The 24,474-nt window shown below is 40.9% G+C and overlaps 1 protein-coding gene across 1 annotated transcript in view; it reads right to left on the reverse strand.

The window, feature by feature from the left end:
* Positions 1 to 671: 671 nt before the first annotated feature.
* Positions 672 to 24,474, reverse strand: part of cacng8b (calcium channel, voltage-dependent, gamma subunit 8b) — a 29,957-nt gene continuing 6,154 nt past the window's right edge. Inside the window, exons 2-6 of the mRNA XM_086311542.1 lie at positions 11,080 to 11,369; positions 10,082 to 10,306; positions 7,131 to 7,214; positions 4,556 to 4,696; positions 672 to 3,238 (exon numbers count right to left, since the gene is read on the reverse strand). Coding sequence (XP_086167668.1) covers positions 2,436 to 3,238; positions 4,556 to 4,696; positions 7,131 to 7,214; positions 10,082 to 10,304 — 1,251 coding nt within the window. The 5' untranslated portion in view covers positions 10,305 to 10,306; positions 11,080 to 11,369 and the 3' untranslated portion in view covers positions 672 to 2,435. The remainder of the gene's footprint in view (positions 3,239 to 4,555; positions 4,697 to 7,130; positions 7,215 to 10,081; positions 10,307 to 11,079; positions 11,370 to 24,474) is intronic.

Raw genomic sequence — 24,474 nt, forward strand, 5'->3', positions numbered from 1 at the left:
GCTTCAAGGTTTGGCATGATGCATGTTCAGAGATGCTCCTCTGCATACCTTTCACCTGCATACCTGCAGACCATTCTCTGTAAACCCTAGAGGTGGTTGTGTGGGAAAATCCCAGTAGATCAGCATTTTCTGAAACAGACTGACAACAGCAACCATGCCACTTTCAAAGTTACTTAAATTGCCTTTCTTCCCCATTCTGAAGTTCGATTTGAACTTCAGCAGGTTGTCTCGCTGATATCTGTATGCCTAAATGCACTGAATTTCTGCCATGTGACTGGCTGATTAGATACTTGAGTTGACAACATAATAAAGTGTCTATCAAGTTAATGCCTAATTAACTTGTTTTTGTCAACCACCATAACAAATTAAAATAAACTAAATAATTTTATATATGAATATGCACTGAATATGAACGGAATTAAATCTGAATCTTTATGATTCAACTGTGTTTTTTCACAGCCTTCTACTGTAGCGCAACAACAGGAGAAAGAACATGAAACACAAATTAACTGCAGGACTTTTTTTTAGTGCAGTATTTGTAAAATATTGTATTGCTTCATTTACTCGGGTAAAAAACCAGAATATTCCACCTTTTTTTTCAGTCAATTTGGAGGTTCTACTGAACAACAAAAAAAGGAAAAAAAAGACAGCACTCTGTAAATATTTCTGTTATTGTTTTTTTTATAAACTTCGTGCAATACAGTGTTTTAAGTTTATCACACATTTAGATAAACCATAATCATTTATCTAGATATATCTATTCTCAACTACATACTATTCATATTGCCCACATAAATGCTATCTGTGTGCATTTTTAATCACATTTTTTTCTTTTTCTGAAATGAAATCAACGAAATGAAAATAATCTGGAAGCATCTGGTCATTGTTTTTGTTTCTTCATTATACCACGTAGCAGGTGAATCCACAGTTTCCACCTAGATCTGCAGTCACTCGGGACAGTTTGGAAGAGGGTGGGATGGCTGGGTGTTACATGTGTCTACATTCTCATCCACATAAACAGCGCAGAGTTCAGACTCAGGAGTTACTGGGGAAGCACAGTGAAAGGAATCTTTGGGGAGCTTAAGGGGTTGTCTGTGGTGAAGCCGCCATTGGTGATAAAGTAGGGAAAACACTGATCGTGTGGCCGTAAATGGGCAGATATGGCGGGCCAGGGTTGGCGGTTGAAACCACCCGACAAGAGTCCAGGGACGGCACTGGGAGCAAAACACTTAAGCCAAACCGGCTCGTTCCAAAATGCATACCCATTTTGAACAGTGGTCCCGAGAAACATGTCTATAGACGTTACAAATATATGTATGCATAATTACAATGTACAGGTATCTTTTTTAAACCCTTTAACCCACATATACAGAGTGTTTTTCTTTTTTGCCACTGAAAATGATGATTTGCATGTGTCACTTTGGGACTTTTCATAGAAAAAAATCTGCTTTTTTTTGTTTTGTTTTTCTCCTCAGGCAGCAACCTTCACCTGATTCTGTACAAATGTGTAATTCTATGTCTCTTTTTTTTTTCCTGCTACGTCTGAGCAGAGGTTCTGTTAATGCCCAAGAACAAACATCTTCAACACGACTAGAGCTACAATTACTACTGTTCACACTGATTAGAATGGAAATAAGACTAACAGAGGCCCATAGAAAACTCAGACTCATAATAACAATGAAGTTGGTGAGCTGTCGCAGTCACTCACATTATTGTTGCATTTCTTTCAGTATCAATATTGGAAGACAATTTACAGTATTCACATCTGACTTCATCATATAAATGAAAATCATACAACATTTGGGTTAAAAAAGAAAAAATAATTATACAGGCTCTCATTCTCCCACGTTATTGTGCACACTCATGCTGGACACTGACATATTACAGCTCACTGTTAGTCCCAGTGGCTCTGCATGGAAGAGATTCACAGTAAAAGTCATAAAGGAAAAGAAAATGTGAAAATTAAAATTTCATTCTAAATTATAGTGTTTGCACATACAGCTAGCCTGTAATAACTCTAAGAATAATCACAACAACAATTTTACATCAATGATGGCCTGGTTAAATTAGCGGTAATATTGCACAAAAATTATGTGAAACATTTTCATAATAGCCCAAGGTTAATTGCGTTTGATCATTAACAAAATAAATCATTTCTAGCACATTAAAATATCAAAATAGTTTTATTGTGAAAGTTCATTGTTGTTGTTATTATCGCTCTGTTATTACTCTTCTTTTTATCCTCAGTGAGATTGAGTAGACTAAATAACAGTGAACATGGAGGGAGAGATGTAGCGTTTTACCTGTGTTTCTACCTCCTGTGTTTCTGCCTGTGTTTCTACCTCCTGTTGAGCCTGCAGTGCTCCTTTCTGGCTTCCCTCTTTCTTTACTACCCATCCTCCTCCCTCCTCACCTACCCCTCTAATACCCTTCCTCTAAACAGGTGTTGTTTTTCTATTGAGGGTGTTAGAGTTGCTCTCCCTGTCTCCCTTCAGCCTGTCCAGAGTCCCCATCCCTCGCTCCCTGTCGACTGTGGATGAGGTGAAGGGCGGAGGGCCAGAGCCCACAGAGTTGGGAATTGGTGGATTGGAGTTGGAAGAATTGGAAGGGTTGTGGGACTTGAGTGATGGGAGAGTGCCGCTCATCATCACCCCCCCTCCCCCTACGCCTCCATCCTTTGGAAAGCAGTTGTGGAGCTGGTAGAGCGTGGCCCTGTCCACCGTTCCATACATGGGCGGCAACCCTCCCAACTTGGGGTCACGGGACAACGTGTACAGGGAGATGTCTCCTCCAGCCAGGGCTGTGTGGGAGCGAGAGTGCGGGTTGGGTAGAGTGGACACTGAAATGGGGCCCTGGGAAAGTAGTGCAGAGGGGGGCAGCCCGAAGTTCTTTCCTCCACCTCCCCCCACAGGCGAGGGGTCTCGGGAGCGGGAAGGGTCAGTCGAACGGGATGAGGAGCGAGAGCGGCGGCGGAAGCGGTAGCTGGGCAGGCGGAGCATGGCGTGCGTGGTACTTTTGAAAATGTCGGTGCGAGAACGGCAGCGGAGCTCCTTGTTCTTCTCGATGTAGATGTTGACAGCCAGCACCCCCACCATTTCAGCCATAATGAAGGAAAGGCCTCCAAAGTAAAAGGACCAACCATAGGAGTACTGCCATTTCTTATCTTCATCCTTCTTCGGAGAAATGTCCCCCAGCGCAGCCGAGATGTAGACAATCACACCAATTATGTTGCTCAGACCTGCGACAGCACAGAAATACGATATTTATAAAAGATGTACACAAACATGGGCCTGCATACAGTGCTAATACATAAATTTGTCTGACATTTGTTAATAAAAACAACAGGTAGCCATTAATTTGGCAGCGACAGGCACCCCCAAACAAAGCATAGAAACTGTTGTGCCAGAACACTGTTCACACATCTACCCTGCTAAAAAAAGGTATAACAACCATTTAAAAACAATCAGATCTCAATGGAAAAAAATGCAGGATATCTACACTGATATGGACTGGGTAATGCAATAGGTACAAACGGATCCTACATCATTTCAAGGAAAAGAAAATTGTCATCCTACAGAGAGCTGAATTCAAAGACACTGCAAAACCAAAGTGAAAAAATGATGCAGGACTGAAACAGAATGTCACACACATTAAATCTACCGGATTTAGATCAAGTGATGGTGGGAGCCAGTTAATGGTATCAATTCCTTCATCCTCCAGGAACTGCCTCCATGCTCTCAGCAGATGAGCATTGTCATGTACCAGGACGATCCCAGGACCCACTGCACCAGCATATGGCCTGACAGTGGACCCAAGGACTATATCCTGATACCCAATGGCAGTCAGGGTGCTGTTGCCTAGCTTGTAGAGGTCCTTGCATCCCTCCATGGATACGCCTCCCCAGACCATCACTGATCCACCACCAAAACAGTCATGCTGAATGCTATTACAGGCAGCATAACGTTCTTCTCCAGACCCTTTCACATCTCTCATGTGTTTAGGGTGAATCTGGTCTGATCTATGAAAAGCACATGGTGCCCATGATGGACCTGCAAATTCTAGTATTCTATGTCAAATGCTAACCAAATCGGGCTCCACAGCGCTGAACAGTGAGGACAGGGCCCACTAGACAATGTCAGGCCCCGAGGCCACCCTCACGAAGCCTGTTTTTGATTATTTGGTCAGGCACATTCACACTAGAGGCCTGCTGTAGGTAATTTTTGACCCTAGCAAAATGCAAAACTAGTGAAAAAACAGTCAGGAAAAATAAGGAGGGAAAAATGTAATTTCCTCTCTAGGGGATTGTCTCACTGTTGTCCCTCTAGTGCATCCGTGTTAATTTCATTAACTCCAAAAGAGATGAAACTGATTAACAACCCCCTCTGCTACTTAACCGACCAGATCAATATCCCAGAGGTGTAACTGACTTGGCACTACTATAAAAATGTGTTCCTGTAATTTTTTTATAGCAGTGTAGATAAATACATGAAGACATGTGCACACAAGCACAGATACTGAGCTACATACAGAGTTACGTAAAACAGTCCTCACTTACCTGCAGCCACGAAGAGGATCCCTGCCCCCAGGATAATATTCCTTTTGCTTTTATAGAAACGACTAGCAGCAATGCAAACTCCTCCCATCAGCAGAAGGATGGCACTAAGGATGGGGAAGATGTTGGAAGCCCTGACTACCCCTAAAAGAATGGAAGATGAAGAGTAAATGAAACAAGCAAAAAGCTATTACTGTGCAACATGACATCAAGAAACTTAATGAATAGAAGATTTTCACCAGATCAAAACTTGCTTTTGATAAAGTTTGTGTAATATAATCAAATTACCTAAATAAGCACAAGTTATTTAGCTCTTGTATACAGGACAGAACAGTCAATTATGTCATAGGTTTTCTAACAGAGTATCACAAGCATTTTATTCTGAAATAGGTCTGTTAGAAAAACCCTATACAAAAAATAAGATCATTGTTGCAACTGTGATTGGCTTCTTCATTAAATCAGCATGCAATTGTTGTGCCTGTGCTGCAGGCAAATTTACAAATTGCTCTTCTGATGTGTTTTTGACAAAGTAGGTGCTCAGAGAGTGTTTATTGTGCATCCTGGCACTACGACAACTAGGACTAAATCTTTTATGCTCATTTGTAGCACTTTCACATTTAAAGAAAACATTTATTCTCTGTCTGAAAAAAGTACCACAAGGCTCCATTTTTGGACCTCCATCTTTCTCTTTGTACCCACTTGGCACTATTTTCCAGACACATAATATTTGCTTTAACTGTTATGACTGTCAAGTTTATTTTTATAGTGAAACACATTGGTGCATGTCCTGTCCAGCCTTTCCTTAACTGGCTTATTGATTAAATTTTCCAAATTTTAATGAGAGCAAGACAGAAGTTATGTTGTTCCAGTGGCACCAAATGCACCTCCTGTGTCACATTTTCTTCTTGACCTTATATAAGAAATTCACTAATCACTAATTCACTAATTCACTAATTTAGGTGTGAAAATGAATCATTCTCTATAGTTCGATCCTCATGGGAACACAGTGTCTAATTCCTGCCTTTTCCACTTGAGGCTGCTGTCACAAATCAAGCCTCTCCTGTCCATATGCAAACCTTGAAACATTAATACATGCTTTTATTACGTCTCATCTCGATTACTGCAATGCACTTTTCATAGGAATTAGCTTGACTTCACGCTCCTTTGCACCTCCTACAACTGGTGCAGAACACTAGATTTTTATCTGGTGCAACCAATAACACTCCAATTTTAGTTTCTCTACACTGGCTTCCAGAGCCTTTACAAATCCACTTTAAAATCCTTTTATTTGTTTTTAATTCTCTAAGTGGTTGTTTCCCCCGTTTCAGCTGTGTGCGCTGTTACATCCTTACATCCCGTCTCGTTCTCTCAGGTTAGCAGACCAGACGACTTCGCTTGTTACAAAGATGCAACACAAACTCAAAGACGATAGAGCTTTCACAGCTGCGGCTCCATGTATGTGGAACAATTTGCCATCGCACTTCAGGCAGTCTCCTTCACTTGCTGTTTTTAACTCTTGTTTACAGACACATTTTTACGCCATGGCCTTTGACCCAGTGTGTTCTCTAACTTTTACCCTTTGGTCTTTTATGTTTGCTGTTATTGTGCAGCACTTTGATCAGCACTGTAGTGCTTTATAAATAAAGTGGTATGGCATGGTAACCTAAGCCATGTTAAAATAAGAAATATAAGGAAAATCGTTCTGAGCTGACATCAACTCGACAAAAGAGTAGAAAACCCATTGGAAACCAAGCGTTTAGTGCTGTCTGACCCCTGACCTTTTGGCTCACTGGGATTTCTTTCGCTATGCTTAATATGATCATCTAACATTGAAACTGTAAGAAGCATATTTCCCTATAAGGATTACAAGGAAGAAATTATAGCCAACCTGTTTCTGTGCTCCTACTGTAGTGACAGGTGGAGAAAAACATTCTATGTCCTTGTTAACCAAGGCTTAGAAAATGTGAGAAAAATGGGTAAAAATGCTATGAAATAATTAAATATGTTGAAATTTGCTTTAAATAAAATACACAGAATACTTTTTTGAGGAAATTAATTACTCAGTTCTAGGCACCCAACTGAATCAAACCCTTCCCATGTGGCCCCCGGTCCTTTCAGGAGGTCTGCCAACCACACACACACACACACACACACACACACACACACACACACACACACACACACACACACACACACACACACATTAACACGCCTCTCTCATCTAGGACAACTAGGCCACAGGAGAGAAAATGCCACCTAAATGCCAGCAAAATGCCTCTGCAACATTGTAAACAGAGCACAAGCTTTTCTTTACGTATGCACGGGCACACATGCATCATATCAGTGCAGAAAGACATGTCTGCAGGGCACTGAGCATGAACTAGGGCACCCCTTCTCTCATGGCTTTGTAAACCTTGTCACGTGTTTATTTCTTAATGTGATTGAGAGAATGAGCAATAAAACGCCAAGTTTAAAGCATCAAGGCATCATTTTATACTTTGCTCTTAATTTGTTTTCAGGTTGTTTTTTTGTTCCCCCTCTACATCACCCACATCTGGCACTTCAGGTAATAACTTACGTAGGACGTACTCTGCCCCATCATGGTCAAAGTCTGCATCCTCTGGGAAGTGGTTAATCTGAGAGCACACTCCTCTCTTCACTCCTGAGACAGACAAGAAGAAAAATGGTGACCAGACTCAACAAAAGGCAACAACTCAAAGCTGAAGCCTTATGAGAACAGTTTCTATCCTCTTGATGAAAAGACTGATTGACCTGGAAAATGTTGTACCGTGATTTGAAAATGAATCCAAGCAAATGCGCTGAATGGTAAATTTGGGTATATTGTTTAGGAACATCATCGAGGTTAATGACTCTCGTTGTAATTACAGCTTATGTTAGTAATGTCACAAACACAGTGAACGCACAGGCACAACGTAAATACATACAAGCAGACACACAGGCAGACCGATAACTACCCGGCGGGGTCTTGAATGTAGACAGACAGACGAACGGAGGGACGCACGGAACGATGATGACAGCCCACCACTGTTGTTGGTGGATGGATTTTGAGAAAGGTGGAGTGATGAAATTAAGAGACACAGACTGAGGGAGAGACGAACAGATGTGGGGTGAGATGGTCTCTCAGTGCTCCTACATTTCCACAGGTAGGTCTGTAAAGAAACAGATGGTGGTACAATGGGAGGGAAATACTGGATGAGCCACATGGATCAGGCATTTTTGAAACCCTGCATTAGTCTATGTTGGCATTTTCCATCGTCCTTTATTAAACCACAAATCCAGGACTGTGAAAATACCACCTTATGCACACACGTTCTTAGAGTATTCTATATCTATAGTCTTATATAAATGTAAGAGTTAGTTTTAGAAACACTGGTTCATGTGGTCTGCTGCCCTAAGAGGCAGAGAGAGTGAATAAAACGTTTCAGTAGCCAAATAGGCTAGTCAGTATTTCAGAAACTGCTGATCTGCTGGGATTTTCCTACACAATCATCTCTAGGATTTACAGAGAATTGTCTTAAAAACAGAAAACATCCAATGTGCAGCAGTTCTTTAGGTGAAAATGCTTCATTGATATGAGAGGACAGAGGACTGCTTCGTGTAATAAACCTCATTACAACCAATATATACATCTCTCAATTCATTTCATGGATTCCCATCAGCTGTGTGACGCTGTCATTCCAATATGGAGCAACATTTCAGAGGAACATTTCCAGCACCTTGTTGAATTTGTGCCAGGAAATAATTAAGGTAGCTCTGAAGACAAAAGGGGCAACTGAATAAAGTATTCAATGAGTGTATGTGAACGTGCTTCCAATATTATCTCACTACATGACCTCAAACACAGCTGTGCTAAGTGACTCTGGCAGCTGACATGTTCAGTATCGGGCTCACACATTTGTGGAATTATCTAACAAAAAATCACACAGACAGATAAAATCTTCATTGACTGGTAAGTCAGTGCAACCCCACCTTGAATGAGTCTGCAGAGGGGAGAAGAGGACAGGACACGTCTATATCCACAGCACAATGTGCCACCCACCTGCAGGCATAAATCTTTTGGAGCTAGCATGTCCTGCATTTCCACCCCTTCTACACCTCACTGCATCACTGCACAACTACTGAGCATCTATCTTGGCTGAATACTCCACAGACATCAAGGATACTTGACCTCTAAGCCACGCCAAGACTCTGTCAGCTTTACTGCAGCAGAAAAGGCTGAAAACGAGAGGAAACTACAAGGAGGCAAAGATGAGGACAAACCAGTGAAAGATGAAATGTAAAAATGTTTGGGGGAGGAAGGCAGAGAGATAGCAAGTGGAAAAAACTGAGAGAGAGAGCGGTGAGGGAAAGAGTGGGTGGGGGTGCACTGCAGCAGAGCTGCAAGGGCTAGAGCTTATCTCTAATTGGCTGCTTTGCTATCAGGAAGCTTAGAGATGAGGACAAATTAGCTTTGTACAATGACCAAGCCCAGGATGGGCCAGGGATGCTTTATAAAGAGAGCCAAGCGGTTTTCCCGGAGACAAAAAAAAGCTTTTACCTCAGTCTGCATGTGAGCAAAGGCACAGATCGCAAACTCACACCACCCCTTTGCTTCTTCACTGTTAACTCCATCCCAGCTTTTACTGTAGAGTGTCAGGCAGGCAGTGTAATGTATAATGAATTAGCAGCTTGTGTTGCAGTGACACAAGAAGTGAAGATTGAGAGATGGTTGCTGCCAGATTCTGTATCTTCCGCCACTTGAAATGAGAAGCCGATGGGTGAACAGAGGCTTTTGTTTCAGCAATTGACTTGAATGAATGCATCCTGAATCACAGACAATGATTAATGGATTATTTTGGATGAGGGTTACGCTTCAGTATCACGTAATTATATTGCAATTATGCAAAATTGTTTTTTTTGGCCCTGTGGCACGGTCGACCAAATACAAATGAAATGTGTATGTTGGTGCTGCTGCAGTGCTGCGCCCTCCTGAACAAAGTTTTTCTAAAGTCAAGTGAGAGGTTCTTGCTGTTAGACTCTGATCCCATTTAACAGAAGAACAATGCATACTATTAAAAATATGTGACTGAATAATGGGAAATGTACTCCCATTTATAAGCTTTAACATTTCAATGAGATACGATTGTCTCGTTGGACCTCAGGAGCGGGTTTCAGGCCACCAGCTTGAAGGTTAAATATTTGAATATAGAAAATTAAAAAAAGAGCCAATAAATACAGTATAATAAACAGAGTATCAAAATTACTGCGTGCAGTGATTAATGTGATTTAAACAGTGGTTCAATTCATCTGCTGCCTGCACAGCATCCAGTCTGAAACCGCCACGACCATAACTTAAAGTCACACAATACTGTGAGTGCCCTTCCACCCTGCAACTCTATTATATCTCTCAGTTGAATATGAACCTAAAGATCCAGAAAGTAGCTATAAACTTCAAACTTTTTCAAACATGCGTCTACTTAAGTCCAAATCCCGCACACAGATTCCTGTCGATGAAAGCTCTTTTGTTACCTTCCAAGCAGCATATTCTCCATAGACCGGAGTGGGTGAGAGCACCAGGGTCCTTCTTGTCCTTATTATGAGGGTCATCCTGGGTCACGTTGGCTGTGCTGTTGCAGATGAGGGCACGGGAGTACAGCCAGTAGTCCGTGCCTATTGCCACCGTCATCAGGCCGAAGGCAGCGAATGCCCCCACGGTGGTGAGAAGGATCTGGATCCCCTTCTCACACACCATGCCTTTAAGGGAAACCAGAAAGTGGAGGAAGAGGTGAGTGAGAAGTTGGAGAGAGTGGGCATCAGGAGTGCAAATAAAAAGCATTTATCGAAGAGTAGGAGAACAAGGAAGAACTTAACAAAGTGCAGTTTATTAAAAAAGACAGCAAACAAACAAGGTGAGATGATGAGGAGCAGGAGGAGGCGAGGGGCACCGGTGGGAGGGAGAGAGGGAGGCGATGAGAAAAGATGAGCGCGAGGTGTAGGCGGATGTGGGAGGTGCATAAGTGGCTCTATGATGTGTCCTTGGAGGAGAGTTTGATGACTCTGCTGACTCTGCTTAACAAGACAGAATTGATGTGAAGCACAACAGATCTCACCCTCCCAAACTCAGTCTACTCCATATTCATGACCCTGACAATGTTCTCCCCCTCGGTATCAGCAGGGCTCGATGCACACACACACACACACACACACACACACACACACACACACACACACACACACACACACACACACACACACAGCAGATGAAACATGGGATCACCTTGCACCTACTTCTATTACAGAGGCAATGTTGGTGAACCTCTTACATACAAACATCCATGTATACACTCACACATTACATAATTCACTTACAGCCTTTCACATTGAACCAGGCAAGTGTGAAAGACAGAAGGTTGTCTCAGTATCGCAGAGTTACCTCCACAGATATTTCTGTTGTGTTAAAAGTTTCCTTTTCACAGACACAAATGTGCTAAACCTGACGGTGCAGAGAGTGACAAAGTGAGACCTACCTGACGGCGAGTTTCTATCCTTCGACTCAATTTTGAAATCTTTCTTTTCCTCGTCAGTGAAGAACGTGCTGTCCCCTCGATCCGGACAGCATCCATCGACTGTGTTCACCCGCTCTCCTCTCTCCTTCTTGCTCTTGTCCTCTCTCTTGCCTCTGTCTCTTTCTCTCTCTTTCTTTTCGACTCACTGGAAAGTTGGTGCTGGTGGAAGTTGTGGACGGTTGTCCCGCCCTCTGCTCGTCTGCTGTTAGCAGGAAACTTGCAGATAGAAGTCCATGGTCACTGCTCTGATGCTGCACATGAACAAAGACAGAAATATATTGCACTGTATTAAATTTATGTACAGCAGTAAATATTAAGTCATGACTCTGCAGATGAGGGCTATTATGTAACGGTTGACATGAGCCATTGTTGTATTTAACTTCTTTTCACATGTGCATCTATAAGACTTTTTAGCTGGTATCATGGATAACAAAGAGCTGTATAAATTAGGACTAAATTAGTAAATGGACTCTTATTGTTGCTGTGATTTTTGGGTCAACGACATATTATGAAAAAAGTAAATGTGGCACATTACATTACTTTCCTTAAATTAAAATTTCATTTTGCCAGCTCAACAGTAGGGTTAGGGCTAGGGTATCCTTCGTATCCTTATATTTGAGGAAAATGATATTTCTGTTGGCATGTGGTCATTTGGGAAGACTTCCATAAAATTCTTTAAGTTATTATGAATTAATTTAAGTTATCCCAAGTAAGATTTATAATATGCTCAATATTTGCTTGGAACCAAGTCGCAACCTCTGTGGATTGAAATAGAAACATGCAGTTCCTCAAATGCACAGCTCTACAACAACGTTATACATTCACCAGCCTATTTGTAAGGTCCATCTCGAGAGTAATGGGTTGGACCTTCTTAAAGCTGGTGTGTGCCAAGAAAATATGTCATCCAGGGAAGGACGGACGTTGTTTTGCTGTGCTGTATTTTAATGTGAAGTGTACATATTTATTTTTTATATTGCATGCATTGGTTATATTTTTGTGCAGTGTTTTATTTAGTTTGCATGTTTTAGTTGCCGGCAAATTGTCCTGGAGAGACTCCGCCTTTTCCCCCGTTTTTACTAATTGGACACACCTGAGAGAAAAAAGGTAATTTACAGAGTGCTCAAGGACACATAAGAGGTTTGGAGCCGGTGTTCAACGAAAATGTAACACGGAGAATGCGAGACAGACAGAGGAAAGACACAGACGATCAGAGGGGAGAGCGAGAGACGATCAGAGAGTAGAGATGACCAGATGGAGCAGACGACCAGCGACTGGAAAGGGGAAACGATCAGAGGAAAAAAAGGCAGATGACCAGCGACTAGGGACGCGTAGCGGCAGTCTGGTGGCAATAACGACAAGAGCCAGCTCGTGCACTGCGGGAGAACAGAAGCAGTGAGACCGCGGTGCCGATTGCAGTTTGAGGAAGCGGCGGGCGGAGTTGAGAGCTCTGCCCACCCGGGTAAGTCTTTGACTTATCCTTTTTATAAAGTAAACTGCCAAAGGAATAGTGACTGCCGCTCCCTCCCTTTCTTCAGTGCACCAGGACGTGGAATGCGGGGAGGAAGGCGAGGACTCCGCTGGGTTTCCCTCTTTTAATACTACGCTGGACCTCTTAGTTTTCTGTGACTTTTAGGCCGTGGTGGATTCCACTGGACTTTTAATGTTGTGTGTTATTGATTTTTATTGTGTCTTCCCTTGGCCAAGGTTGTTTTAATTCATTTTACCTTTTTAACTATTTAAATATAATAAATTATATTTTTAATCTTACAGTTTAAATTGTGTGCTTTCCCTTGGCGGCTCCACTGCTCTGCCCGTTTTGAGGAAGGTTTCCTTCCTTTTAAAAAACACAAACCATCTTGGAAACATAATCAGCCTTTCCGCTCCGTTACAAATATCCCCCACAACATTATCCCACCACCACCAGCAGCCTGAACCATTAATACTTAATAATTTATCAGTGGGTGGCTGTAGCTCAGGAGGCCAATCGGAAGGTTGTTGTTTCGATCCCTGGCTCCTCTGGTCTCCAGTCTGCATGTCTCAGTATCCTTGGGAAAGATACAGAACCCCAAGTGGCTCTCCCATGTCTTCCATGGAGTATGTTAGATAGAACGCACTTGTATGAATGAGTGAATGTGCCATGTTGTATAAAGCACTTTGAGTAGAACAGAAGGGTGGTCTACAAGAACCACTTAATTTACTATTTATACTTTCACACTGCTAATGTCAAATTCTCACCTTACCTTCTGAATGTTGCAGCAATGTTTTTCTAATCTTCTACTGTCTAATTTTGATGAGCCTGTGGGATTTGTAGCCTCAGTTTCATGTTCTTAGCTGACATGAATGGCACTTGGTGTGGTCTTCAGCTGTTGTAGCACATTTTCTTGAAGGTTTGAGATGTTGTGTTATCAGAAATGCTCTTCTGTATACCGTGCTTGTAACAAGTGGAAGGCAACAGTTTGAACTTTGGCTGCCTTCCTATTATCCTGAAGTGGTCTGGCCATTCTATTCTGACCTCTAACATCAACAAAGTATTCAGCTCACCTGTTTATTCAGTCTATTCAGGCTTAAAGTTTATTTATTAGCGCCATGGCTGCCTTAACTAGCCAATGCTAACTGCTAGCTTCTTCTGCTGGGATTCACCAATTTGTTTTTAATTCACTGAGCTTGACCTCTTTACAGTTTGGCCTTTTATATATTTAATTGTACTAATGGACCTCCCAAAAATTCTGTGCATCCCCTTTGGTGAGTGAATGTCTTATGTTTATTTAATTACACATCACAGTTAGCAGGTGTATGTGATATGCACTCAGCTAGCTAAGCTTGGGGCGATCATGGCTCAAGAGTTGGCAGTTTGTCCTGTATTCGGAAGGTTGCCAGTTCGAGCCCCAGCTCCGACAGTCTTGGTCGTTGTGTCCTTGGGCAAGACACCTCACCTGTTGCCTACTGGTGGTGGTCAGAGGGCCCGGTGGTGCTAGTGTCCTGCAGCCTCGCCTCTGTCAGTGCGCCCAAGGGTAGCTGTGGCTACAATGTAGCTTGCCATCACCAGTGTGTGTGAATGACTGAATGTAGTGTAAAGCGCTTTGGGTCCTTAGGGACTATACAAATACAGGCCATTTACTTGTTAGCATTCATGGATAAATTAGCACTCCAACCTTGGTTATTGAATCTGAAATTAAAAATGGTGAAACAACATTTTATGTACTTGAAATCGGCACACTGTCACCGTGATAGTGATGTGTTGTTGCAAACGAAATGGCTCTTAGAGCCGGATCTTTGACGTGAATGACTGTGGTGTTTTTTTTTTTTTTTTTTTTTCTTTCTCTCACCCTCTCTCGCACTTTTTTCTGCTTCACTCCACACGTGAGCCTTGTGCTTTGCGCTGGGAAGAGGGAGAGGGGCAGTAGTTACACTTGCAGTAGCACAGGAACAGAGCGGGAGGGAGAGGCAGAGAAAGAGAGCCAGGGACAACAACCTCACATTAGAAAGGTATAGTAATCAACCACAACTATTTTCAGTTGCAGATGCTAAAGGATTCAGAAAGTTTATTCATGCAGGCCCATATGACAGAGAATGTTCATCTTCTTTTTGTTTTCATATTTTAATTTATATTTGTGTTGTGGTTTGCAGTGTTTTGTGTTGTTTCACTTTAAATTTGTTTAAAAGGAAAAAGCTGAAATTTTAAATAATTAAAAGTTGAAATATAAATAGTTGTTTTTTGTATTATATGACTTATTTATTGCATTTTATGTGGAGTGAATAAATAAGTCTATCTACGATGGCCCCTCGAGACAAAGCCCATACAAACTTCAAAACACGTACGAACTCTGAAGCACGTACAAACTCCAAAACACGTAAAAACTCAGAAGAACATAAAAACTCCAAAACACGTACAAAAGACAAAAGAAGTGCTCCAGGATGCTAGGGCGCAGTGTTGAGTTTTTGTTACCTAGTGGCTACACAAGCCAGCAAGTACCAACGACCGGATTTGGTGTGTGGTAGTAACAGGTAAATGAACATTTTTTTTAAATTATTTGATTATATATGTGTGCTTGTGTATAAATACACAAACAATACACATATGCCTTCAATTGTGTAATTTAAGTGATCTAGGTAGCTCTGTTTTGGAAGTTCAGTTAACGCTAGAAATGTGTTTTGGAGTTTGTACGTGCTTTGTCTCTAGGTCTAGGGGCCACCACATATATTTATATATAAACATATATAAATTAAACCACTTTTTTTTTTTTACATTAGTAATTCATTTTGTGCATAATTTTATATTATTGGTAATAATAAATTAAAGCAACAAAATAACCCGAAGAGCCGGTTCGGAGCCGAAAGAACCGGCTCTTTTTAGTGAGCCGAGCCAGAAATCCCATCGCTACACCGTGAGGCATGCTGATGTTAGCATTTAGCTCGACTGCTGCCTAACAGACCTGTGTGGCATTCAGGAATGTCGACGGTTTGTAAATTAATGGAAGTGAAGTGTATGACATGAGTTATGATTTATTTTCCATGCTTAGGGTTATGGCCAAATTAGTTTTTCCATTTTCAGCTCTGCTCTGTTGTGTGTTTTAACACTGTTTACAGAAAGTGTAGTCACAGGAGGGACAGCTTTAAAGGTTAAAGAGAGAATGAATCCAGAGCAAGAAAACTGCATCTACTCTGAATAAGAGGAGCAAGAGGGGGAGGCAGGGAGGACCAACCCGACATTGTTACCATAGCAACATTGAATTCCAAAGTCTGGATCAGCATCGAGCGAGGGGGGTGGTGGGGGGAGACAGAGGGAGAAAGGGGCAGAGATGGGAAAGAAAGAGGCAGAAATAAGGCAGATATTTCAAGACACTAACGGCGTGTTGACTCTGAGGCCGGGGCAGAAGGACGAGCGTGCTAAAGCTTTATCAATAGATAAATGTGTGACCACAGCAACACAGATGCTCTGGGTCACACACACACGCACGCTCATAAATACACATGAATAAAGACTAAACGGCATCCGTTACCGAGGGCACAGGAAGTATTTCCTTTTCTCAGCGTCTTTGTATGATGGGTTTTGAAACAAACACGAGGGTAGGATGAAGCAGCACACATTATTCAGCAAACATTATTTAGCAGACATAATGCAGTGCAGTCAAGTCTGTTAATATTTGATGATGCAATATGGCACCGTGATCAAAATAGGTTGCCTCAGAGACAGAAAAAGAGACATGGAAGGAGAAACGGTGTGTGTGTGTGTGTGTGCACATTTCCTCTCCAGTGCTTCTGAGGATGGGTCTAGTCCAATCTTATTGAATCCCAGCAATGTTCCCCTCAGCTCCCTTTGGTTAGACAGTTAGCCTTGTATCTCTGCTTTCAGGCATCTTATTATGTAAACTGTCAAATGACACCACCACAGTGTGGCTTATTATTTATACACTGTGGTTGAATATGTGTAAGCAAACAAGCGAAAGTGATTGTGTGTGTGTGTGTGAGTGTGCCGTATGACCTTCCAACCCTATCAACATGCTGCCTCTCCCTGTGGAAAATAAATTTCTAGAAGGGATTACACTATCTCCAAGGCGTAAAAATACAGTATCTAATCTGTGTGTACGTGTATGTGTGTGTGTGTGTATAGTCTTTGACTCCATGTAATGAATGACCTTAAGAATAACCTACAAAGTTACTCTCCCGAGTAAAAACTCCCCTGCGTGGGCGGAGATCATAATTGTCATTTAATTATCTGTAATTTCTATTTTCCAGCAATAATTAAGAAAGAGGGGAAAGAAGAGAATGGCACAGAAGCTAGAGCAAGAGAGCGTGAAAGAACAAGAGGCCATGAAAAAAAATTAAAGAGCTGCACAAAAAATATTAAAGGGGTTCAAGGTCAGATAAGGGAGAAGGCATTGTAACTTTTCTTTAGGCTAACAGGAGTCTTGCTTTTTTTAAAAAAGTCTTTATGGTGTAGTTAAAAGGGTATGTGAACATGACATGCTTCTTTTGCAGTTTAAAATGAGAAGACTTTGTATTTTGGGGAAACATATACTGATTTAGGCTAGGTTGTATCAGGTAAAACAATAAAAAAAGAGACTGCAATAACACTGTCTCTACCAAAAACCTCCTCCATGCAGGGATTTTGTTGCTCTATGAAACCCCACTTTGGCATTTTGATAATGAGCCATACTGCTGTAACCATGCAAAGTAGACTTATTATAAGCTATGACACCACAATGCTTTGTGTTCCTGTGGAAACAAGTCCGTATTATGTTAACAATCTTTGACAAAAATGCATTTAATTTGAAATGTTGCAGAAAAGAACTACTCTACCTACAATCCTAAACTGATATAATCTCTGACTGATGGGAGTTGCTGTTACTGTGGAAATGTTTAAACCCTGTAGCATCATGTCACTTATTGATCACAAAACCTCAAAAACCATCAGAGCGGTGATTGCATTCAGGAGCGAAGCACTGTACCATAACCAGGCTATATTACTTTACGGCCTGATTATTGACAAAAAAAACCTACGTACTGTTATTATACAACACTATTATTAATCACATTAATCACAAACCCTACGATAATGAAAAGGAGTCAATTCAACTGCTATGGAATTAGAGACTCACAGTTGGTTATTTAAGGAGTAGTTCCTTCACCATTAAAATAATTAAGTTCGGTCCTTTAAAGTTTTTTTTTTGCTTTGTTTTTCTTCTTTTTTGCTCCAAATATTTTTTTTATGGTCACGATACAACTGACAACCAGTATTATCTTTTTTTAAAAATTCAATGTCTGGTTAGAAAATACAGAAAAAACACAATGGTACGTTATATTGTAACTTTACAGAGCTTTTTTCAGTGTAAGGAAGGTACAAACAGCAAGTTCACTTGTGGAAATGGAGAACTTATAAAAGTGGAATTTCTATTGTCTGTAAAAATACCGGTATAAACTTTTACGTAAAATAAAAGTGTCATATAACAATATAATTTAAATATAGGGATGGCATGCATTTACACGCCCTTGTGCACCACACCAGCCTTTCTTTTTAGGCAGAATGATCATTTCTACCTAAAAAGGTAGTAATCATAACCAAGCACTACTTCAACAATTTGCAAGATATTTTCCAATACTTTTCCCCCCAAAACTGTTTGTTAAAGATGGAAACAACAAACTTGTTTCAACACTTGAGGCAAAAACACAATGTCGAGCATAAGCAGGCTATGATGGCATGTGAGAAGAAGATCCTAACAAACCACAGAGTAAATAATTAATCTCTGTAACTCTGGTTAGTTGCACTCCAAATGACAGAAAGAGCAAACAGTGGATGGGAAATATTGATGACATTATATGGTGATGGTCTTAAACAGCTTTAAAAACCTTGACCCAAGATGTAACATCCCAGGCTGAAAATTTTTTTTCAGTTATATTATGTGACAATATTGTGCGGCTCCTGAAGCCTTACAAGGTTAGTTACTGTTAAAGTGTTAAACAGTTATGTTAACACTTTTACTTCTCCACTGAAAACACTACCTGAGCTCTGTGAACTGGCTACATGCTACTGTTTGACTATAACTCTGGTGGTGCTGCTGAAACTTTGCAGCAACAGATTCACAGTTTGATTTAGGCAGTCTTTCATCAATGGAATATATCTTTTGTTTTGTTTACACTAATACATATTGCTGTATTGCAAACTGCAATCATTAATATATCATGTAATCAGTATTGCTTTTCTATATCATCATAAATATCATTATCATTAGTGATAAATACCATTATTGCAAATATCATGATATAATTTTGAGGCTACAGCATCCACCCCCTAGTGGTCAGTGTTGAGCTCTGCAGAGTCTTTTGTCAGCAGACATTTGCAACTGACAGTGTTGTTAATCTTGCAAGCACTGGGGTTGTACTCTTGACTGCTGATTGGCCGATCCATACACTCGATGATCTACTGTGTTACTGACACAAGTGGGACATCAGTTACATGCCAGAGTTAACCCATTTTTGCAGCAGAAAGAACGGTAACACTTTATAATACAGCCTGCAACCAAAGACATAATTCTTCTGTAATTAAATGGAATTTCCATGTATTTTGCTGTTCCATGTAAATAACATTGTAATAATGTTTAGATGGACAAACTTAAAGGTAGTAAACTAGATTAAGGGGCTCAGTCAGCTTTTTACAGGAAACCAAGAAAAAATTATATTGTAGGTAAATTTCAGTAGTGCGTAAGTCATTTTAAGTACTGCATACGTAACAACACATGCAGGTATTTTGCAGGAAAAGAAATACAAATTATACTGTAAGCTTAAGTTATTTTAAGTGTGGTAATACATCAGCATAATTACGATGCGAGATGGGGAAAGAATAAGACTTTTCAGTATTATAAAGTGGCTTAACTTCTGGGTATTTTATAAGAAAGGAGACACACATTGTATTTGAAGTAATTTTAAGAACAGTGTAAGTAAAAAAGGACAGCTGCATAACACAAAATTCATCATGCACATTAGCTAAATGAATATTAAATAATGATGTAAAAAAAATAAAGACGTAAAAGGTAAAGTTAAGTCACTCCATAATATGGTGTATTCCCGACATAAAATGGGAAAATATTGCATTTGCTCAAAGGTAAACACACATTACTTAAAATTACATACAGTATAATTTGTGTCACTCTCCTTGCAAAATAGCTGGAAGTTAGGAAAGATGAAGTCACTACATAATATGGACCTTGCCCCAAAATGTAAGATGGGAAAATATTGTTTGTTTATTGTACATCTTTGTCTACATTACTGGGAAATTATCCAGTACTTACAATTACTTATGCACTACATACATTTACTTGCAATATAATTTCTGGTTTGTTTGACTTGTTACCCTCTTATTCTTGTGTAATGCCTTTATATATTTTCATGTAAATATAATTACAATGTAATTTTGAATAAAATCCATCGAACTCCCTTTTTATTGCAGGAAAATTAAACCCGTAGTAACGAGCCGTATTGCAAAGTGTTACCGAAAGAATACACCATCTGCAACAAACTGGGCATCTTTACTACTTTGAACTTACCCAACCTAAACGAGATTTCTAAGTCTAACTTACTTAACCTTTACAAACTGTCCGCATGACTGCATTTCATAAAATAAAATAAAAAATCAAAGAGACAACATTCCAATCACAGGGCAACGAGGCAACAACCAACAAAGTATGTATTCTAAAAACCGTAGGCTACATTTTCAGTAACAGGATGTTCTGTAAATCAAGAATTAACGTATTTTAATATAGTTTGTCCCATAATTGCTCTTTGGAATACTTGCAGTGGGCAACAGCTGTCAGCAACAGCAGCAGTCCACCTACACCAAGCTGGATGTAAAGTATTCTCTCTCATCAAAAAGTAAAATTTATATCATGATAGGAAATGTCAGATGTGTTGTTGCTCTGGATATTTAGAGATACAGATTTGGAATGTAATGAGCACATGTTGGAGTAGTGTATGCTCTGCAATTCTACTACATTGTTAGGTGGTTGGCAGAAAACACGTTGATGTCATAATATATCATGTTTACTTCAGGTTTTGTGGATCAAAATTCTTAAATGTTATTGGAATAAAATTATAGTGACACATGATATAGATATAGAAGAACCTTGAGGAGTCTATGATGTACCTGTGTGCCAAGTTTGGCTGCTCAACTTCTGACTTGGTAGAAGTTCGCAGACAGACAGGCAGGCAGAAGGATTTTGTGTATTTTATTAAGATATGGACAGGTCTGTTGTTATCATTTCTGTGTAAGATAACAAGGTTAAAATGATTTATGATGCACCAATGCAAGCTTAATGTCTGTTTATAATTCATTTAGGCCAGGAGGGCTCACAGGTGGAGTGCACTCAAGTTTAGGCCACAATGCACTCAAGTGCCTTGTGGCATATATAGAAAGTCTGTATATGTTTTTTGGTTGAAGAGTAGATGACTTCTAAAGGCCAAGATTTTCTAACTGCACCCTGAGGAAATAGTGGATAATTAACAGTGGCAGTATTATTTCAATAGTTGCGTCACAGTGATTAGTTCAAACGTTAATGTGGACAAAAGATTTTACACATTTAGTTCTGTTTGCAGGTCCTGTGGGGTACTACTGCATATGTGCAGAAATCTGTACAAATGCCCTCTGTGGCTCCCAAGGGGGCTGCGCAAGATCTGACAAGCGATTTCACTTGACTCAGTGCTGATCTGAGCTGAGGAATACAAAAAAAGGAGGAGGGGGGAGTTTGAATATGAAAGAGGTGAGCTTAGCCAGACCTCTAACTCTCTCCTCACCCCTGCTTGAGGCTAGCAGATCAAAGCAACATTAACCACAACTAACATAGCAGACCTGAATCTCAAATACACACTGTCAGCGGCCATTGTGTACCGTGCTTAATGCAGGTGCCAGGTTGAAGGATGAAGAATGTGAGAAATAAATAAGATAGTACCTGTAGCTCAATTCTGATCCTTTTTTAAACTGTTGCAAGCCTGACGATGTCATAAGAGTGCACTGCAGCATCACCTTTTTTACATTATGAAATAGTGGGTTCAGAGCCACTCTTCTCGGCAATAATGTTCACACTGGTCGTAATAGCAAATGATTGCAGGAGTGGTGATAAATTCTGGATAGTACTGGAGTTTGTGTGGATGTAATATACACATTCCCCTTTGCCATAAATCTGAGCATCCCGGACCTAACACCCTCACAGTGATGCCTTCATTGTATGTTGCTAGCTAGGGGCAATTAGCTGTAGCTGGACTTACTGCAGAAACAAAGGCTTTGGAAGCAAGCGGCTGCAGGGACCATTACAGAACCAGGCTCTCACTTGCCTAAAAAAAAAACTTCAGATATAATCAGATCTACCTGTGTGACTCATTCCCAGCAAGGCAGGCCACCTTGCTTGTATGAAATACAAGCATGCCCAATGAGTTGTGGCGCTAATAACACAGCCATAAATCACACAGGAGATTTGAATTTTGTAGCAGCTGCTCCATTAGCTATTCATTGCATAAATCAGCTACCAAACTGCTTGTTGAATAAATGATGACAGCCGTAATAAGTTTTTCCACACATGTGAAAGGCAGTGGTCCTGCATGGGCGAGTGTGGAAGTTTTCAGTGCAGCATCTACACACACACACACACACACACACACACACACACACACACACGGGTATCACATGGAAAGAAGAATTATGTCTGGTCTCCACAGGACCAGAATCGGGACTGTAGTTATTGAAAATGACATAAGCTAACAGTGAGTGCTTGACCAAAAGTGAGTGCTTGACCAAAAACATGCACTAGGCCTACTTATGATGGCAGATCTAAAAATACAAGCCGAGTATTCTATTCTGAGGTGCTGATGGCGGCAGTGAACATTAGGAAAACATGCACAAATATTCAGAGCAGTGACTTTTGGTAGCCGCAGTGATTTTTCCCCTTAATCATGAGAAAGAGCTACACACCTGAGCTCATTGCTGAGCTCCCACATCTGGCAGGCGCACATTTACATCTTTGCACGCTCACATGCAGAAACACACTCGTGAATGCACAGGAAAAAAAAAAGAAAAATAGGAAGAAATCCACATGCAAACGAACCAAGCACATATGCGGCCTTTAACACCCACAACTGTCAAAATGATGACAACAAATGCATAAAATAGGTCATCTTTAAAAGGTACTTTAAAGTGTAGCTGAACTGCCATTAAGCCCTCGTGAAGAGTCTGCTAAGATCCTCTGACTCCATGTGACCAAGGCTTTGCCTGTCTGAGCAGAAGTGCCTGAGGAGGCAGTGGCAGTAACACCTTGGTTTAAGAGGCTCTCAAAATAAAGTGTCTCTGAATGACTGGATGCTCATGAACCCGTGAATCCATGCTTAAACACATGGACACTTGCAACCATGAACTTTAAATATTCCAGTCTTCACAGATTAAACCGCTTTCTGACAGCAATTCTAACACAAAATTGCCCTTTAAATTTATAGTTATTATACATAAAAGAGTAAGTTATCCTGTTATGTAAGTGCAGCAGGGGAGAAACAAATTAACCAGGAAACAAGCTTGCAAATAACTCAAGAAGAAAGCTGGCCGTTGTAAAGATAGAAAAACTGGGGATTATAATTATTTTATTACTGCTCTAATACAGAGTTTAGTCAACAAGACTTTGGGAAACTCAAACAAGTGCCTATCCAGTTTAACCAGGGAGATATCTTCCAGTAATGGGTGATCAGCAGTTAAATTAGGCCTGCAACAGATTTTCATTACTGATTCATACATTATACGACTGTCTCGTTAATTTAATTTTAATTACCATTTGGCTTCAAATGATTAATAAAATGAGAGAATTGAGATGAAATGATTATTGGTTTTTTTTTGTTTTTTTGTGTCCCGTTTGGAGCTTTAGCCATCAGAATTGTTGTCTTTAGGCCAAGAAAGATGCCAAGCGGATTTATTTTACCAAGTGGATCATCATGGCCTTGCCATATTGGTCCATTTGATTGACCTTTATTATAATTATGAATTTATTTTATTTTCAGTTGCTACAAACAGGACAGACATGACTGGGGGATAGGACAGGGAGAGAGAATGAAAGAAAGAGAGGGAGAGAAAGAAAACCAAAGGGGAGAAGAGACGGTGAGAAGGGGGGGGGAGAAAGAAAAAACCCCAAAACAAAACACCTGGATCACCTGTATGGAGAAAAAAAACAGAAGAGAAAGCAAACAACAAAGAGCAACATAATAAAAAAAACAGCACCATCACAATAAACTAGCTAACAGTAGATAACAGTAGATACTAAATAATAAACGATATTGTGCCACCCTCCTGGGAAGAGCTGAGTAGAGCCCCAAAGGAGAGGTCACCCCGCAGCTACGGAGCAGAGGCCAGAGGGGGTTGCAGTGGCATGCCCACGGGCTCTGCTGGCAGCCAGCTGTGGCAAAGAGGGCCGAGCTTCAGGCCCAGAGGCCTGAGGGCACCCCACCCCCCGGAAGGGGCCCAGCCGGGCCACAGGCGCCAGGCCCTGCCAATCGGCCACCAGGAGTGAGCCGGTACATACATGAGCGCCCAGCCCCAGACGACAAGGACCACCAACACACCAACGTCTGAGGGCATCAGCCACCGGCAGGGAGTGTGGTGAGGGGAGATAGGCCTCCGTACTTTAGAGGGCCTGAGATGTACCCAGACATCAACCTGACATATAGACACAGACGAACAGGCACACGCGGACACAGACGTGCATTCCCACCCCATATGCACAACCAAATACTCGGCACTCACCCAACGTGTAGACAGACACAAATTGACACTGCACAGACAGTCGCACTCCCCAAACATACTCTATATCCCAGGTCCAGGTACCCCCGCCCTCA

This window comes from Aulonocara sp. 'chitande type north' Nkhata Bay, linkage group LG11, assembly GCF_057382095.1.
Source record: "Aulonocara sp. 'chitande type north' Nkhata Bay isolate Kocher_YH1m ecotype deep benthic linkage group LG11, A_spYH_male_GT1.1, whole genome shotgun sequence".
Taxonomy (NCBI): Eukaryota; Metazoa; Chordata; class Actinopteri; order Cichliformes; family Cichlidae; genus Aulonocara; species Aulonocara sp. 'chitande type north' Nkhata Bay.